The sequence below is a fragment of the Dipodomys merriami genome, unplaced genomic scaffold (assembly GCF_024711535.1).
Source record: "Dipodomys merriami isolate MVZ:Mamm:240054 unplaced genomic scaffold, mDipMer1.0.p SCAF_15, whole genome shotgun sequence".
In the NCBI taxonomy this organism is placed as follows: domain Eukaryota; kingdom Metazoa; phylum Chordata; class Mammalia; order Rodentia; family Heteromyidae; genus Dipodomys; species Dipodomys merriami.
In genome coordinates, this window is record NW_027202826.1 from 13,157,577 (window position 1) to 13,178,185 (window position 20,609).

The window sequence follows — 20,609 nt, forward strand, 5'->3', positions numbered from 1 at the left end:
CATTTCATAGGTCAAATGATACCCAGGGATGCTAGTCTTTAGGGGACTGCATGTATCAATGCATTGTAAATTAGTGTGAGAGGAGAAAAATGAATGTGGTTTGGAATTTTTTTAGAACGAATGCGATTGGAATTTTATTTTTCTCTCTGGCAGTACTGGGGTTTCATGAGCACCTGTGCTTTTGTGCGTCTTTCATTTCTTCAAATAGGGTCTTACTTTTCGCCCGACTCAGTCTGGATTTTGATCCTCCTATTTATTCTTGAAGACTGTCTGAGATGGCAGTTGTACACCCTTTCACGTAGCCTTTTATTGGTTGAAATGAGGTCTCATGAATTTGGCTCCTTTCCATCTACCCCAACCTGGTTTACAACTTCAGCCAAAGTAGCTAGAATTACAGGTGTGAACCTCCATGCTTGACTATAACTGTAACTTAAAATAATAGTGAATGAACCTCTTACTGTAAACTATAGATATGTAAGAAAAAATAAGCAAATGCATTACAAAAGTCATTCTAAGGGTATTCATATAGAAACCTATACATATTTGTTATTTCATCAACTAATCAATAACCAGTTAGGGACTCAAAATCTTCCTGGGGAAAAGGTATTTTAATCTAATACTAAACCTTGGCTTTATATTAGATTGTGTGTTTATATAATTTCATAATTTGATGGTTGGACCCACATAATTTGTCCACTAACAGTTTTAAAATGAAGTAGTTCAACTTGAAAGATGAAATTGAATGAGAAAGGTTATTATTGAGTTACAGTGAAATAATTGGTAATGGGGAGAAAAGCAGTATTGTGAGGGTTTTACACATGCAGGCAGAGACAGGAAATACCTAAGTGATACTGGATTGCTGAGTATATAATAGGTCATTTTTAGAAACTAGATTGATGTTGTTTTGCATAACTTTTTAAAATGTGGCATCAAAAGTCTGGGAATTAGATGTTCATTTTATGACAAGCTATGACTTTTCCTTTGGGGATAGAGTGGTCTGATTACACAGATGTTTACCTGGTATGAACCCAGCATGGGGTGTGGGTGCACTAGGGAAATGGGCTAAGGAAAGAGGTACACATTTTTGCATTTGCTAAAGTATAGAAGGCTCAGCACTTTGTTCTGCCACTCTACAACTGAGACCTCCATGGTTCTGTCTGCCTATTTAGCACTAAATTTGAGGCTTTACCAATTTTGAAGTGATATGCTCGTTCAAATAGAACTCATATATCTCAACCTCGGTTTATCTTCAGTTTACTTGTACAAAGTGTGTGTGTGTGTGTGTGTGTGTGTGTGTGTGTGTGTGTGTGTGTGAGAGAGAGAGAGAGAGAGAGAGAGAGAGAGAGAGAGAGAGAGAGAGAGAGAGAGAGGAGAGAGAAGTATGTCATCAATAGAAAGCAGAGTTAAAGTCATTATCATATATTCTATGTGGTATGATTAAATTATGTTTGAGATAAATAATCATACTTGTCATGATTAGGTAGGATTGTTTAGAAATACTGTCTGATGCACACACACACACACACACACACACACACACACACAGAGTTACCCTGACTGATGGAAATAATGGAAGCAGAGGGGATTCATATGTACACAATAGAATTCTGGAAAGTTCTGTCCTGGGGCACAGGTGAAGTGGTTGGATATGTTGGGAATAAAGTGGATATTCTCTGATACCATGTTAGGAAATGAGACAGTTGAAAGCACACTTTGTTGCCCTGCACACTTTTCTGTCAGAAATGGAATTCCATTGTGTTTCTTTTTATCCAGGTCATGTATTTTGTACTTAACGAAAAGTATATAATTAGGCCTATTAAAATGTAAAATAATGGTCCCAACAGATGTTTATTTTGTTGAGGAATTTTCTAAAACTTTGATCAGAAATAATCCTTTGAAAATATATCATTGTTATCAAAGAGTTGACATACAGAGGGGTCACAGTTACATCAGTCAGGTAATGAGAATACTTCATTTGGATAATGTCAGCCCTTCCCTCGCTCTCTCCCAGTTTTTCCCTCCTGTCTCCACCCACAAGTTGTATACTTCATTTTCAACACAGTGTCTAGTGATTACCCCTGCCATTATCGGTTCCTAGCAGTGAGGAAAGTCACTGTGTTCCCTATTTGTATAGGGAACAGCTTTCATGATTCATTCTCTGCTTTGATGGTCAGGCATGTTTACTGTCCTGTATAACACAGGTATTGATAGCTCTTAACGCCTCTCTAATGATGTAAGCATGAAGATGTGACAGGAAATTGGGGCTTACAACCAGCATAAGATGGTGCTGATCTCCTAGCTACTGCTGTAGCTATATGCAGTGAAAAAGTAAAAAAACGTTCAAGTTCATGAACTGTAGTGTTCATTAATCTGTTGCTGATACTTAGATTGCAAATTTCAAGCCTATATATTTCGTTAATACCTAAACAGTAAATTATTAATAAATAAATATCAATGGCATCAACTTATAAGACTGTTCTAGGCTTTGGGGAGATGTAAAGGGAAAAGAATATGTCATATTCTGCTTTCCAAATAAGTAATACATATGAACCATAGTATAAGGTCACAGGTGAACAAATTAATATTGACCACAGCCAATAAAGAATTTTATATGAAAGAAACAAAATGTTAGTTTAATCTTGATAGGTGTGTAAATGAGAAACGTGGTTAAATTTGCCACTGGGGAAATGGATAGAAATGTCAAGTGAAATCTGAAAGGTTAGATTAAAATAATTATCAAATAGGATAGTGAAGTATCATTGCTATGCAAAAAAGAATTATTGATGGGGAAAAGAGAATATCAAGAGATACTGTGACCAAATTTACTTTCCCTGTACAGAAAACAGAATTACAGTCTGGTAGGACAGTCTACTTGTTTAGGGTCCATAGAAATGAATAAAAATAGAAGCACCCTTGTGCCAATTTCAAAATTATTCATGTTCACGTACATTCAAACATCTAGCGAGATGCTGTTTTCGTGTCTGATTTTCCTTTAAGTTCATCAAAGGGCACATATCCATGCGTGCACACATGTATTTATGTAAAGCAATGCTTAATGGGGAACGTTTTATTCTTCCGCAAATACGTGTTCAGATATTTGTTCCGCTATCTCCTGTGGCAAGCTCTATTGTTTTCCTTAACTCTAAACTTTGAGAACCATAAAACAAAGTTCAACAAAATCAACACCAGGAAGTGGGTTCTTGGAAAGGGAGCAGGGATGGGGCTAAAGGGGAAGTGGTAGACAAATGAAGAGGAGAAGAGGAAGAGAATGAAGCCAAGAAACCAATGTATACCCTCCAGAGCTGAGAAGAGTGAAAGAAAGGAGGGATGGGTGAGAATGTGGAAATGGGTGACATTGATCAAGATGTATTATATTCATGGGCTGCTTTGCTAACTCTGTTGTACAACTGCTTAAAGATACTTTAAAAAGCAAATTTAGAAAGAAACTCAGAACCGGGCACTGATGACTCATACCTGTAATCCTAAACTACTCAGGAGGCTGAGATCTGAGGATTGCAGTTCAAAGTCAGCCTGGGCAGGAAAGTCCGTGAAACTCTTATCTACAATTAACTACTCAGAAAAAGTTGAAAGTGGTGCTGTGGCTCAAGAGGCAGAGCACTAACCTTGAGCACAAAGAGGTTCAGGGACAGTGCCCAGGCACTGAGTTCAATCCCTAGGACCAGAAAAAATAAATACACAGAATGATTGAAAATAAAACATGTAAAACAATGCCAGCTTGGATCTGCGTAGCAAGCATTTTCCTTACAGTGCCTCCAGACTGTGTGGACAGGGTTATTTTCTAAAAATGAATATGAATGTGCCACTTCCCAGTGAGTTAGAAAAAATATGTTTTTTGGGGGGGAGATGGGGGGGTCCATCGTGGGGCCTGTACTCTGGGCCTGGGCGCTGTCCCTCAGCTCTTCAGCTCAAGGCTAGCACTCTACCACTTGAGCCACTGCGCCACTTCTGGCTTTTTTTTTCTGCTTATGTGGTACTGAGGAATCGAACCCAGGGCCTCATGCATGCAAGGCAAGCGCTCTACCACTGAGCCACCTCCCCAGCCCCCCAAAAACATTGTTATTATAAAGGTGGTGTCCGGTGTGGTTACAGTTATGTAAGTCAGGTAATGACTTTGAACATTGTTACCTCTTCCCTCGTCTTCTCCCAGATTTTCCCTCCTGAACCCGTTCAGGGGTTCATCTCCAACCTCGTGTCTAGTGAGTGTCACTGCTGCATGTGTCCACACTTAGTCCTCTCATACCTAGAAAGTATTCTACATTGTCGACACCCACCCTTCTCTGGCCTGCACCACTGTCTGTCTGCTCTGGAAAGTCACAAATGAGAAAAGGAGACAACTTTTTTTTTTTTCTATTACATTGAGGCACACATATCCTTGATTATCTCCCAGTGGAAACAGCACACACGGGGACAAACTCGGGTCTTTTGAAAGAGGACTGGCATTGCCCTTAGTTCTGGGGAGAGCATGCGTCACACTTGATAGATGTGTCTTTATCAGAATGCGGGAAGCCAGAAGATGGGAGTGGCTCACACCTGGCCATCTTACTATAGGAAGTAATGGAGTCAACATGGACGCTGAGATCTGCTATGCGTGCTGTCTTCAGTCATGCCTTTGTAAGGTGGTCCCAGTAAAATCTAAGTATGGACAGTGAGTCAAACACTAGCTTCTTTCCTTGGCATGATTCTATGTTTATTTTCACCCATTCATTTGATGTGTATTTCACCCATGAGGATAATGTATTGGGACCTGAATAGAAACTTAGAATATGAATCTTCCAATACTCTACCCAGTGTGGCTGGATTTTACTTGTAGAATTAAGGCAGAGTAATTATAGTGTCCATTGAATATTTCATAAGCAACTGTGAAGGTCCGGCATGCCACATCTTGTCCTTTATCTTCTAGACGTGATTACAGACAATCGATTAACTAAGCTATGACAGTAGAGAAATACAACAGTTAATGAGCAATGATAATTTAATAATGCATAATAGAATTCTTTATTGCTTTTAAAGCAATGCTATCATGTGTAGTGACGTGTCTCAGTTTCCTTTATTTTTGGCAGACTCCTAATGACCATCTAATTTGCAGAAAAAGATAAAGCAGCATGGTGACTTACATTAGAACAGGCCTCATGGAATGGTTGAAGCTCACGGGTGTGTTCAGAGCTTTCTTTCAACTTTGTTGTTTTCAAAAATCAATTTTATTATTTCACTACAAAAAAATGAGGCTCTGGAGGATTGGCTCACACTAATCAAAAACAAGAGGCAGACATAAATAATAATCCTTTATTTTATTTTATTTTTTTTTTAATTTAATTTTATTTTATTTGAGAACATACTGTACAGAGGGGCTACAATTACATGGGCAGGATAATGCATACATTTCTTACCAAGCATTGCAGCCTCCTCCTTTGTTTACCCTTCACCTCCCTTCCCCGCCTCCCCCCTCCCCCCACCCAATTATACCCCCCCTCCCCCCCCACACCGACATTGTAAAGCTGGTTTTGACATGACATTTTGTACTTCTCAGTTTCTTTACTAAAATGCAGTTACCTCCAAGGCTTATGAGCAAAGAAATCATGCTTCTTATATTCATTAGTATGTCCCTAGAGCTAAGACAATTAATATATGAATTATTTCATCAGTAATTATTTCATTTATTTTCAACAACTTCTGATATCAAATCACTTGGGAGATTAATGATTACACAAGTAATCAGTATTACTACAAGATTTTTTCAAATGCCTACTTAGAGAATTCTTAATATTTATATTTGGCTTAATATCCAATTTACTTATCTTACAAATTAGTTAGTAATTAGCTTTGCAGTTTAAACTTTGTATGTCTTAAAATACCTACATAAATCTTCTATGCCAAAAGGTTGGATCAGATATTTTCAGTGACCTTCACGTTCTAGTTGGAATTTTGTCCAAGAAACTGTTACCAATGCACAATGAAACTTCCCAATGTCATGTATCAATTTACCTTAAATGATTTAGACACTTTTCCTTTTTTCTTTGTCACATGTCCATTATTGATTATTCTATGACATTTTATTTCTTTAATTTTAACTTTTATTTTTGCTATCTTTAAGTAGTTGTAAAAGGGATTTTAATTCATTATGCCAGCTTGAGTTCCATGGCGTCCTGATCAATCTGCCCCTTTCTTTTTTATTTTTATTTTATGTTATTTCTTTACCCATCTGTTTTATTGTCAAGGTGATATACAGAAGGGTTATAGTTACATTTGTAGAGTTTTAAAGTAACATGTGTGATTTTTCTATTTTTGCCATACATGGGCAAATTATTTTTAACTTTTAGATGAATAGTCTTTCATTTAGATTCTGTGTGGTAAACATTCAAAATATAGTACCTTGATTTAAAAAAACTCCCTTTTAGAAACTCCTCCTTTTCATATTTAGTTGCAGTTACCTTTGCTGTTGTCATATTGATCATTTTGTAATTTTTATCATTTTGCATTTCTTGGTATGATAATGTATCCTTTTTTGCCTATATTTTATAACACCTTTTTATATATGTAGGTGAACAACTCACTTTGCCTGGACTAGCCTAGTCATAGTATAAGACACAGCTTCCAATAAACAGCCATTTTTCATTAGTATTTTAATGATTAGCCATATTTGGGGAGAAAGAAGTTTTAAAAAGAAGCTTTCTGTTACTTTCCCAAATGTTTTGTTCTAGTCCTAGATCACACTTGTTTTATAATTTTAATAAGGTTTAAGTCTGTCTGTTAAACTGAGAGCTTTTTGTTTAGACATAGCTCTGTTCTTTTAATTCTAAGAAGGAAGGGGTTTTAGTGTCCATTTGAGAGTATGATAGACTTTTAAGGCTATCTGAAGTATTGCATCATTTAACTTTGAGGTTGTTTTTATTTAAATGATACTTTGGTTACTTAGGTCATTTGATTTTCAGTCCTCAAAGGTAATTTCTTCCTTTTCTTAATACATCAACCATCTACCTATATTCAGGACTTCATTCCTCTTTCAACATATTTTTCTTTTTTCTCTTTCTCTAAAGCAAATAAATAATATTGTAAGTAGTTCTCCATTTTCAAATTATTTTAAGTTAATGTGTCATGGAGTTGTAAACAAAGTTTGAGAAACAACTGACTAAATGCATCATGTTTGCTCAATTTGTAATATAAGCTGTAAAAATAGAGACTAACATTTCATTGATAGAATCTGATGTATTTGAAAATTGAAGTCCTTTGTATGTCTTTTAAATAAATAAGTTATTACCTTTTTCATGGCTATTTAAGCTTTCACTAAAATAGACATACATTGACTAAAATAAATGTGTATTTCTAAGGCATAGAAATATTTTCCTGTATCATAATACCTTTATCTATACCTGCTCATATGTAGGATATATGCTTCTATATATTATGAGCATACATATATATATATACATGATCATAGGTTAATATACCCTGTAATATGAGATATATCTCATGTTACATATGACATATGAGATATGATATATGATATACATATCTCATATTACAGGTTATATATTAGAAGTTAGAATAGACAAAATCTGTTAAAAAGAGAAATGGGAAAGTTAAGAAAAGGGAGAAGAGGGAGAATGATGGGAAAGTCTGATTAATTCACATTGGACTCCTATATTGATATGTGAAATTAAAAAATACAATTAATTGATACCAATAAAATTGTGGACTGGAAAGCGAGATTTTAGAGGAATTCTTGGAAGGACTTATTGGACTGATAATTTTAGTGATCACGCGAGTCAAATGATTTATAATATCTGTTCATGACATATTCCTTTTGCATTCTTTAGGCTTCATGGCTTGTGCATTTATAGAAATGCTTTTTCTCAGGTTTTTTTTTTTTTTTTTTGGTGCTTTTGTTTTTAAGGGCTGCTGTTTTCTTTTTCCTCAGGATGTGCTAAATAACTTGGGGTCGTGTGAGCTGGATGAAGATGACCTGATGCTCGATTTAGAATTTTTGGAGGAGCAGCATCTTCACCCTTCTGGTAAGTGCGGAAGGACACCAGGGCAGCACGCGGTGATGCGACTCCCTTAGCGCTCACTGGTAAGCTCAGGATGGTGGAGGCTGCTGTCCATGTCTTCAGTGTTTTGTATTACACACGCAGGAACCGTGTGAGGTACAGTGTGATTCCTGAGACTGATGCCTTCAGTGATTTTAAAATAGGTCACAGAAATGTACAGCCATCTAGAAGATAATTGTAAAAGAAAAAAATGCTTTAAAATATTATTTTCAAAGAAGGAACAATCAGATGAAATCTTTCGCAATGTGAAAGGTAAGCATTTTCTCATTAGGGCAAGAAAAAATAGGTATATTCTTATTTTTTCCTAATACAACACAAGGAAAGCATTTGGCAGTTTACTATTCCAAATCTTATCTCCTAGCTCAATAATTAATCACAGAGGTGAATGCTGGTAGAGTAAGATTGATCTGAAACCTGGTAGTTATCAATAGTAGTAAAAACATGCTTATAGAGAGACGCACAGATACAGTATACGATTTATAAAGTCATGGTGAGTGAATTGGAAAAGGAACCGAGTTCATTTGTAATAGTTTTAATTTATGCTATAGCATAAAATGCCACGTCTTGGAATTCCAAATTTACTTAAGCATCATCTATAATAATTTAACTTTCAATTTAAGTTTAGATATCTAACTGCAGAGGTAAAATTTTATATTCTTATTTTTAATGATACCACCCATGCAGTCATTTTGAAGTTACAGGGAAATGATATTAAAGGAGAACTTTTGGTTGTTAGATAATTTCTATAGTAATTTAGTAAGTTAATATAGAACAATGATAGATTCTATTCCATGGAGCATATTTTTTTTATTATTATTGTGAAAATACCGTAGAGAGGGGTTACAATTACATGGGCAAGATAGTGAGCACATTTCTTATCAAGTTTTGTTGCCTCCTCCTTTGTTTCCCCATCCCATCCCTTTCTTCTCCACCTCTACACCCCCACACCGCCTACCGCCCCCAACCCCCCCACCAAAGTTGTAAAGTTCATTTTTCAACATAACGACTTGTACATCTCATTGTTGTAATGGGTCCACCTGTATACCTATTTAAACAGTTGGTTTTTTCCCTTCCCCTCCACAAAGTATATCAACATCAGATACAGTGAAAGCAAGGCTTATACCCTGGGTGAGGTACATACAAAGCAACAAATCATCTTATAAATACATTGGAAACAATCGCAAGAAAGAAAAAAAACATTTGAAGCTTTATCTTGGGGTTCATTTTGCCTAACATCAACAAACAAGACCATACTAATGCTACCAGCACAACTATGCTTACTGCAGCATTATTTACCATAGCTAAGACATGGAACCAACCCAGATGCCCCTCAGTAGATGAATGGATCAAGAAAATGTGGTATATATACAATGGAATTCTATGCCTCCATCAGAAAGAATGACATTGCCCCATTTGTTAGGAAATGGAAAGACTTGGAAAAAATTACATTAAGTGAAGTAAGCCAGGCCCAAAGAAACATAGGTCCCATGGTTTCCCTTATTTGCAATAACTAGTATATGTCTGAGACAAACAGAAACTGTCAGCATATTTGTTATACCATAGATAATGTCATATTAACAATTAGGCAATATTGATGTTCTTGTTTTCCTATGCTGCTTTAGATTCATGGCAAAAAAGAAACTTTTTAGTTGAATGTGAACTTAGGATAAGATTCTCTCAGAACATTCTTCCTGCAGTTATTTTGACTGATACTTTTAAATAATGCAAGGTTTTTAAAATCTTCACTTGTATGCACATGTCTTCTACGAGTTCTCATTCGTGTGTCTTTGTTGTAACCCAGTTACACCTTGTGAGAATTTACCTTTTGAAGGCCAAAGAAGAAAAATCATGTACCCCTTGAATTCTAATGACCCAACGTCCAGATATGTAATCCTATTGTTGAAATACAAAATAATGTGTGCATATTACTATTCATAGGATACTCTGTTTTTTTTTTTGTTCCGTCGTGGGGCTTGAACTCTGGGCCTGGATGCTGTCCCTGTGCTCTTCAGCTGAAGGCTAGCGCTCTACCGCTTGAGCCACAGCGTCACTTCCGGTTTTCTAGTGGTTTATTGGAGATAAGTCTCACAGATGGTCCTGCCCAGGCTGGCTTTGAACCGTGATCCTCAGCTCTCAGCCTCCTGAGTAGCTAGGATTACAGGCGTGAGCCACCGGCGCCCGGCTCATATTACTATTCATTAAAAGTATGTGATAGCAAAATATTGGCAACCCTTCAATTTAATAGGAATGTATTAATGGCATAGGAAGCAATCTTTAAAGACAATGAAGAAGGATCCACATCTTCTGTTACCTGATTGAAAGCATGGAGATTACTTTAAGTATCAAAAACCACGGAATAATCTGAAGGTAGAATACAAAGGTGTAATAAGTAGATATTTTGTATTTCAATTACTTCCTCTCAGGTGTTTTTGGAAAAAGAAAAAAAAAGTGTGTGTGTGTGTGTGTGTGTGTGTGTGTGTGTGTGTGTGTGTGTGTGTGTGTGTGTGTGTACGCGCGCGCGCGCGCGGGCACGCGTGCGCACACGCTGGTCCTAGGGCTTGAGCTCAGGTCCCAGGCACTGTCCCTGAGCTTTTTTTGCTCAAGACTAGCACTCTATCCCTTGAACCACAGCTCCACTTCTAGCTTTTGGCTGGTTAGTTGAGATAAGAGTGTTACAGACTTTCCTGTCAGTGTTGGCTTTGAACTTCAATTCTCAGATCTCAAATTTCCTGAGTAGCTAGCATTACTGGTGTGAGCCACTAATGCCCAGCTGAAGTTTTTTATTTCAATACCTTAAAATTATGAACTGGAAGCACTAACTTTTCAAGGAATGTTGGGTTATTACTTTGTGTTATGCTTGACCTTTCCAACTTGTAGTTGATTTACAGAATTGAAAATATGTTTTACTCATTTAACATTCTTTGAAAGAAGATAATGGCCACTTGTAGAGCTGAGTGAGGAAATTTGCTGTTCCTTTTTCATTGGGGGGGATTTTTTAAAATCTAAAAACACCTAGGGCAGTATCTCTTGGTGTATGCCGATACAAATGTGGAAGTAATGGCCCAAAAATATCAATTAGGAATTAATTGGGTAGTTGCTAAATTATTTGAAGTTTGATGAACAAGCATTATAAAAATTCTTCGGTGAGTTTGGAACTCCTGTGCCTATTAATTAAGGAAGTAATTTTTGTTATTAATTTTTAATGGATAATAGCACAGCAGAGCTGAGATACAACCCCAGTGGTTTTGCTGATATGACTGGTGATATACCAAGAGGGTAACAACATTTACACAGGAAAAGAATTACAGAAATAAACCGGAAGTTTCTACGAACTTAAAATGTGTGGGTCAGAAAGGGTGTGGATAGGTTTCCTTCACTCTGATGTGGAAAGATTGTACACTCACTGTGAAAAGGTCACACACATACTTGAACAAGTACTCAAGCAAGTACATTTTCCTTAGCTTCCATCTCTTCAATTGCCAATGGAGGCCATGCCATGGGTACTTCCTAAGATGTTGGGAGAAATAATTAAAACATAACAGAAGCTGGGAGCTGGTGGCTCATTCTGCTAATCCTAGTTACTCAGGAGGCTGAGATCTGAGGATCGTGGGTTTGAAGCTGGCCCAACCAGAAGAGTCCCCATGAGACTCTTATCTCCAATAAGCAACTCCAAAACCAATATCAAAACCACAACCCAAACCCTCAAAAACACAAACCACCAAAAAGTGATGCTGTGGCTCCAATACATTGAGCCACAGCACTACTTTTAGCACTAGAGCTAGCACTGATTTTTTAAAAAATAGTGCTATATATCTATATGTGATATAAAAAGGTAATGTGCCTGAGAATCAATAAGAAAAAAAAACATTAGGCCTAGCTCAAGTGCATGTGAAAAGCCCTGAGTTCAAATCCCAGTCCAACAAAAAGAAAAGATCCTAATAATTCTAGCTTTCTTTAAATCTCAAGCACATTTCAAAGAATAGTTTCTCTAATTTTAAGAAGAAAATGCCATACCAAATGCATTCAAGTTTGTTTTTTCGCCAGTTTGTGAAATTATGGTATTAAAATTAAAATAATAGAACAGTAAAAGAACATTATTTAGTCTCAATGGCAATTCAAAAGAAAAAAAATCACATCTCTTTTGTATTTGAGTACTTTGTATTTTGGAACTTGAGTTTGGTAAATGCATCAAAGGCAGCAGATAGCTCAGAAAGAGTCCACCAAAGATTTTTGTGACTCAGAGGCTCTGAGTTCAATCCTTATGTTGATCTTCACTAATAAACCTCATTCATATAAAACCTTAAAGTCATATAAACATTCATATTTTGTGTCCAATTGGCTCCTAAAGGTATGGGCATTATTTAATATACGTTTGCCTTTGACTTGAACCAAGAAGATGAACTACAATTATATTTCTTTTTTGGAAGTATCTACTCAATGTCAAGCATTGATCCAAAGAGGTAGTTGTCTTATTTGGGGGCTTTATTTTTAACCTAGTTTTTAAGCACTTTGGACCCATCTCATTTAATTCTTAAACAATTCTCTTACCAAGTATTACCACTTCTTCATTATAAATGCATACATGGAGACCCCAAAGAACACCTTTGTAACTGTTGTAAGCTATTTACAAGGTACAGGTTCTCAATGATAGGCACTGGAAACAGCAGCTGTAATAGATTCACTAGATGTTCTCTGGTAATAGGTGTGTGGGTGCCACTCTTCTGGTAAAGATGCAGTTGTGAAGTATCATCAGCTGTAACCCATCTTTCCATTTATTTCTGCTTTAAAGTGCTTGGGGAACTTGTTATCTGCCAGGTTGGCACTAGATGGCGTGCGAGATCTGATAATAACATAGTAACCTTGTAACATTTGTATTCACCTTTATAGTTTAGAAAGTATTTCAAGTATGTTATCTCACCAAATTATCTTAGCAACTCTCTGAAGTAGGTGGTAATATATTCAAAGTATAGTGCAGGAAGAATATATTCTATAGTTAAAAATATTTAGCCAATAATAACCCCGATCTTAACATTACACCACAAGTTGTTTTCACTCCTTCCAACCTAATTTTACATCCAATTCTAATAGATTGGTTTACACATGTTCCCAAGGTCACTGAAAATCATAGTAACATTGTAAGAAAAAAGAGAGGTTGTTTGAAGTAGTCATGCCGACTGCAGTGAAAAATAAGGACCATTAGCCAAAATGTAAGGGAAAAGGCAAAAAGTCGAAGAAGTGATAAAGCAGAACAGTGTGGGGTCATTTAGTGCAGCAGGGAGGAGGCTTTTCTGTATTGTGATAGGGTATGAGGTTATTCTGTATCGCTGCTTTAACATAGCATTGTGATAGCTCTGGATTGACATGAAAAAATTAGTTTCTGTGAATGAAGAAGGTGGAGATTCATAAAATTCACCGAAAAAAAAAATCTGTCAAGCTAAACTGGTGTGTACTCCTAAATGTATTACATGGTAAATTTCCCTCAGATCATCATAATGGAACCACCTAGAAAACATCATTTTATTAGGATGCCACATTGCAAAAATTCAAATATGCATTAAACTACTTTTCATATGCTCTCTATAATATATTAGTATATATTATATTAATACATTTGCATATATTAATATGTCTATATATTATATTAATATGATAGTATATTGTATATTATTAGTGTATATAATTATATTGATGTTACTATACTATATTATGTAATATATAATATACTTTTAAGTAAAAATTAATATAATATATACAATATATTATAAATAATTATATATTATATAATTTTTTCTATATTTCTTTGCCATGTTCTTACAAATAGTTATATGTAGAATAGTTGTGTAAAATTTTATTAATCATCATTCTTGTAAAAGCAAGAATAAGCTATATCCAGGCAAAGGAAAGTTTAAGTATCTTATTACTGAAACCCAGGATTATACAATTGCTAGTAACATATAGTTGTAGAATATATTTGAAAATTATAATCATTTATATTTACTTCCTGTTTTTACTTGACCAACTCACTAAATGAAAAATTAACTAATTAATTTATGCTTAATTTCCAATTCTGATTTTACATGATTCAGACTTGTTGAAAATAGTAACATACACATAGTTCAGTTCTTTTCAATGTTCAGTTCCCTGGATGTTAAGTGGGTGTACTTCAGTTATGGAATTATGTCCTAACAGGTTGAGAATTCCAGACCTTAAAGCCCTTGCTTTTTTTTTTCTCTGCATAAATATTAATTCAATGTCTTCTTCAAAGTCATAGTTTATAGTAGAGAGATACCTTAAATAAGAAATGGACTAACTTCATTGAGTAAGCACCGTCACAATTAATTCGTGCATGTTCTTTTAATTATTAGTTGCCACTAGAGAAAATAATTTGTAAGAGCTGATTTAAAAGAACCTCTGGCTATTTCTGCTTTCAGACTTCGCTAGACTTCAAGAGAATTGCTTTAGTACAAAGAAAGCTTTAGAGGGAAGAGTTTTCAAAATCTAATCAACTGGAGTTGAAAAGTGTTTATAAATTCTGACCTGATTTAATATTCAGTGACAAAAATTTTAATGAAGTCATGCTATTTACTTGTAACCTGCTACTGGGACATTGAGCTGTCATAAACTCTCTTGTGCTACACAAAAGGGCAGTCAGTGGCCCAAGTTCATTAGAGGCTGGAGTCAAAGGAAAAGCATTCCCTCATTCCACATGGCTTTTCTTGGGCAATTAGAAGGCAAATCTGTGTCTCAATATAAAATTTCATGGCCTCTTACAATTATGTGATGACTTCTCCCTACAATCGCTTGAATAATACTGGCCTTGTCATCTGTCACTATCAAAATGGACAAGTAATTAGTGTAGCAAATGCTTGTATTTCTTCTGAGGAAACAGAATCTTTAGGCTTTTTACATTGTTCACTAACAAGAAAAATAACCACTCATATCAAATTACTTTTCTGCAGTGTCTCACGTAGCAAAGAAAGAAATAAGGAACTTACACATAAGTAGGAAAAAATATTAGTACCTAAAATAGTTAGGTAATTAGGAGATCTTGTATGTGTATGCATGTGTGTGTGTGTGTGTGTGTGTGTGTGCGCAGGCGTGTGTGTGCATGTGTGTGTGTGTGTGTGTGTGATAGTCTTGGGGCTTTGACTTGTGGCCTTGCACGTCTGCTTGACTTCCTTCCTCCCCTCTTCCACTTCTGGCTCTGATTCCACAGTCACACCTGCAAATCCTCTGTTCATTAGCCTTGAATAGAATAATTAGACTTTAATAGTAAAATTGTATCAGGTGCAATGAAAAATGCTCTTTATTCTTCCCTGAAAGCAGAAGGAAATGCCAAGTCTGTCGAATTCTCATAGTTCTGTGGAAAGCACAAGGCAGGATCTAGAGAATCTGAATGTGACTTAAAGATGATGGTTTAGGGTGGTCTTACAGAAAGGCGCTAACACCTCTGGTAGGAGAGACGAGCTGAGGATGCTGACCTCAGGGGTTGAATGATTCTCTGGGCATTCACTGTCTACTCTCTCCTTCTTCTGAAGAAATGATTGCTTTCGGTGGCGGGGGGCGGCCATCTAGGATGAAAATGAGCTATTTGGAGTAGTTATAGTATGGTAAAAGGACAATGAAATAACAAGAAATATTAACAGATAAGCAATTATTTGTGATTTGGAGCATCTAGGTCTTCTTACTGATGGAGAGAGAAGGATTTGCTTCCCCACCCCCATGGATGCGCTGTTGTTCTTGTTTTAATGAAATGCACAATCTGGCCAGATCCGCTTTACTGTTTTAAGTGTCACAATCACTTGTCAACTATATCAGGGATTACAATAAGAAGGGTTGAATGTTAGCTCTTTCCTCTCTCTCTCTCTCTCTCTCTCTCTCTCTCTCTCTCTCTCTCTCTCTCTCTCTCTCTCTCCTTCTCCCTCTCCCTCTTCCCTTCCCCTCTCCCTATCCCTTTCTCTCCATCTCCTCTCTGTGTGCCAAATAACCATTCTTGGTGAAGACAGTTGATCGAGAGGCAGCTGAATGACACCTTTGCTGACTCTGGAGATCATCTACCTATACACCACAGCACAAGCTAAAGAAGGATTATGATCTAGGGTTGTGACTCCTCCTCAGCCAGAACCAAGGGACTTGGATCCTATTTTCGAAGGGTAGAGTCCCTACAACCAGATATGGGGTTCGAAACAAAGGGACCGTGGCTCCAATAGTTTGTTTTAAGAAGGTTATTTTGGGTAAAGTCATGGAAGCATCTCAGGCCAAGATCTTAAATTTTTTGCTTCGTTTTGTTTTGCTTTGCTTTCATGAAATGTGATTGACAAAAGTAAAATGTGGTATCTTCAGTATAGTCTTTACCATTGTGTCCATATTTCTCCGTCTGTATATGTCCATTACATGGCTTTATCTTTTATGCAAATCCATGTGCACATGTGTGCATAGTTTGCCCCCCCATCCATTATTATCTTCAACTATACTTAGAAAAAAGTTCTGTTAATGGCATGACATTATTTTTACTCAACATTTTATACTCATGAAACTAACAGAGGCCATCTTTAAACATTACTTGGAATGCGTGCTTCCAAAACCCACAGTCCTTTCCTCTTGCTTAGTATTAGGACTCCTATTTAAAATGCCTATTATGTGGAATAGATGGAGATTTCATTCCATGTATGATTTCCTGTTTGCAGTTGTTGTGCAAACATCTCAGCAGACTGTAAGATGTGAGCACCAGGTATGGTGAGCTTGAATGGACATGTGTTAGCTATTCTTGATTCTACCACCTGCTCTGCACTATGCCTCTTTCAGCCTTTGTCTGATGAATGCCAGGCGCTTCAGCCTGTGTGGGGCCAACCTTTCTTTGGACCCAGTTTTTGTCAGGGCCATCTGTTTTATTCTTCTCCAAATGCCATCCTTGCGATGGCACTCAATGTGTTCCTTACCTTTAATCCCACAGTGTTTCTATCTTGTAAAAATTTAGGATGATTGCTGACTTGATGTATAAAAATAAGATTCCTTAAATGGATTTTCATAGTGGTTGCTAGAGGAACAGAATCCCGCCCTCTTCCATCCCAGAGGCCTCCTGCCCTGGCAGGCCTGACTGCCCCTGACCCCGCCTCCATATTGCTCACACACGCATCTCACGCGCTATCTTAGTCTCAGCTTTACTGAAAGGTCCATGTTCTCCATCATCTTTATTTCTAAAATTCCAGTTCATTAGCAGGCCTACAATACTCCCCAGATTCAGCATTCCAATTTTTTGCCTACCAAGTAAACTTGGTTTCTTTCAAATAGTTAGTAAAAGTTTGTCGTGGACCCTGGATTAGAGTAGCACATAGTCACAAAGCGTTCAATCTAATGGGGAATTCTGGCTTAAACGTGGTAGTGAAGAAACAAAGCAGTGTGTCTGAATGGGATGGAGATTTTGGTGATGAGTAAAAGCCTCCTGGGCATAGGAGGGATAATTGGATGTTGGCAAAGGCTGCAGAATTGAGGATGCTTTAGTTTTTCATGGTTTTTTTTTTTTTTTTTTTGGTCAGTCGTGGGGCTTGAACTCTGGGCCTGGACGCTGTCCCTCAGCTCTTCTTCAGCTCAAGGCTAGCGCTCTGCCACTTAAGCCACAGCACCACTTCTAGTTTTTTCTGTTTATGTGGTGCTGAGGAATCGACCCTAGGTCCTCATGCATGCAAGGCAAGCACTCTACCACTCAGTCACCTTCCCAGCCCTTGAGGATGCTTTAGAAGGCTAGAAGTCCTAGAGGAAACGAAGTCTGGAACACTGGAAAACATCAAGGAAGCCCATGTAATATGGCAGGGAGAGGAATCCATGCCGACAAATGACTGCATGTTCTGAACGTTTATCTCTCACTTATTAAATAATCTAGTGCTCTTTTTCACATCCTGAAATGCCTTTTTCTCTTGCATCGAGTGTCACTGTTCAACTGCAAAAAGAAATGTGAAAATTGCCCATCTGTTTGGAAAGTTAATATTTGTCCAATGGAATAAAATCTTAAGAATAGTACTAGACAATGGTTATAGAGATTGAATAAGCAAAAGATATTATATTCAGGAGAAGAAATATTTCCATGGACTGCAATATGTGGTAGAGGCAAAGGAAAGTTGGTACTTGGACTGTATTTGAATAAAATACAAAGAATGCTGGGACAGCCACTAGCTGGTGGCTCACACCTGTAATCCTAGCTACTCAGAAGGTTGAGATCTGAAGATTGTGGTTTGAAGCCAGCCGGGGAGAAAAGTTCCCGAGAAACTCTGATCTCTACTTAACCACTCAAAAGCCGGAAGTGGCACTGTGGCTCATGTGGTAGAATGCTAGCCTTGAACACAAAGAAGCTCAAGGACAGCACCCAGGGCCCGAGTTCAAGCCTTACAACCTACAAAACAAAACAAAACAAGAATGCTGATGGTATGTATTGCATGAACAGCGATCAACAGAAGAAAAATATGGAAGAAAGAAATATATGAGCATAGCTCCTTAAATATTTCCTGAAACTATGTATAAAAATTTTAATCCTTTAATTTTCTATTTGAGCATTCCTAATCCAAAATAAAAAAAATTGAAATCTAAATGAATCTTTAGATTAAAGACATGTAATCAGTTGTCTATGTACATATTCTAAGATTCAGATAACACTGAAATCTGAAACGCATGTAACCATCAAGCATTTTGGACCAAAAATACTTAGTGTATAATCTATTGCTGACATTTCTTGTGAAGGAAAATCCTCAGTTTCATTTAATATATGAAGAGGATACTTGTTTTCAGACAATTTGACTCTAATGCTACATATAAGAAATCACTATAATCTTATTAACCGGCGTTAACAGCCCTACAGATCTATAGTCTTGCAATATATTTGTTTTTCAATATGTGGTATACTTCCATTTCTACCAGGATGGCCTTCCAAGATTTGTTTCTAAACAATCTTCTTGTTTAAAGCAATAAGACTATGTAGAATTCTTTATGCAGGATTCTTTGTATTTCGTGTGTGTGTGTGTGTGTGTGTGTGTGTGTGTGTGTGTGTGTGTGTGTGTGTGTGTGTGTGTGTGTGTGTGTGTGTGTGTGTGTGTGTGTGTGTGTGTGTGTGTGTGTGTGTGCGTGTGTGCGTGTGCGTGTGTGCGTGCGTGTGCGTGTGGTGTGTTGGTCCTGGGGCTTGAACTCAGGGTCTGGACACTATCCCTGAGTGTTTTGGTCAAGGTGAAGTTGCAACATGACACAACTTCTAGCATTTTGGTTGTTAATTGAGAATAAGAGTCTCATGGACTTTCCTGCCTAGGCTGGCTTCAAATTGTGATCCTCAGATCAGAGCCTCCTGAGAAGCTAGGATTATAGTTGTGAGGCACAGGCATTCAGCTTGGATTGTCTGTAAGTCTCTAAAATATCTTTTAAACACTTTTTATTAGCTAAGACAATAATATATTTGCAGGAAACAAAAAACAATTAAGTGAGAATCTTTAAAAGTGAGTACTTGTCAAAGGGAACTTTATTTTTAGCCAGATGTTAGCTGGTTTGTAAATAAATATTAACGATTGTTTTTGTAGTCCAGTCTTCTATTTATATTATTTTGTCTTATTGGGAACCCATAGGAATACAAATTTTATATTAGGTCATATTAATTTTATAGTAGACTCATCAATCTAATATTAATGAAAACATCATTTTAAGGGCACAGATCTGTGGTTTGTAGAAAGAGCTATTTTTCTGATTTAGACTTGCTGACAACATATTAGAATGTAGACTTTTTTTTTTTGGGTCTGGTTGTGGGGTCTGAACTCTGGGCCTGGGCACTGTCCCTCAGCTCTTCAGCTCAAGGCTAGCACTCTACCGCTTGAGCCATAGCGCCACTTCCGGCTTTTTTCTTTTTGCTTATGTGGTGCTGAGGAATTGAACCCAGGGCCTCAGGCATGCAAGGCAAGCGTTCTACCACTGAGCCACCTTCCCAGCCCCAGAATGTAGACTTTTGAATAAGGAGGCTGTCTGTCTGTATACCATGTGAAACGTTTCCTCAGGTAATCTTTATAATCACGTATAATGTGAGATTGAAAGGATTAAGTGTTCAGCCTTCAGACTTCAGAAAAATACGATCCTATTTTAGCTTTCTTTTCATTCCCATCAGTTGTAAGACAGTCTTTCCAAGAGAGGTCTGAGATAGCAGCAGGCATTTAGAAAGTACTGTCAGGAAATGGTGTAAATTTTATAAATTGCTCTCAGTAACAGTTTTAGGGATAGGAATTAGGTCAGGCTTTGTTTTTTAACTATCACAAGCTGATGAAGGCTTGGAGCTGGTGGAGTGGAATATTATTTTGACAATAAAATAGATTATTATGCTGATAAAGATTATGTGACTTGTCAAATTACCCTTGTCTTTGGTGAATATGTAATTTGAATGATGTGTATCTATTTGCAATTCTTTAGTTAGAAAAAAGGTAGTATCTAACACTCAGTCTTCTTACCTCTACCCAGAGTAGCTGTGATTCCAAGCACTGCCCTGCTCAGTTCATAGGTAATTATTGAAATGAAGCCAGTCTG

The 20,609-nt window shown here is 37.0% G+C and overlaps 1 protein-coding gene across 4 annotated transcripts in view; it reads left to right on the forward strand.

Moving 5' to 3' along the window:
* Positions 1–20,609, forward strand: part of Ccser1 (coiled-coil serine rich protein 1) — a 706,759-nt gene that overhangs the window by 115,070 nt on the left and 571,080 nt on the right. For all 4 annotated transcript variants that reach the window (XM_070022282.1, XM_070022283.1, XM_070022284.1 and 1 more), the window contains exon 4: positions 7,937–8,030. In XM_070022282.1, the coding sequence (XP_069878383.1) occupies positions 7,937–8,030 (94 nt within the window). The remainder of the gene's footprint in view (positions 1–7,936; positions 8,031–20,609) is intronic.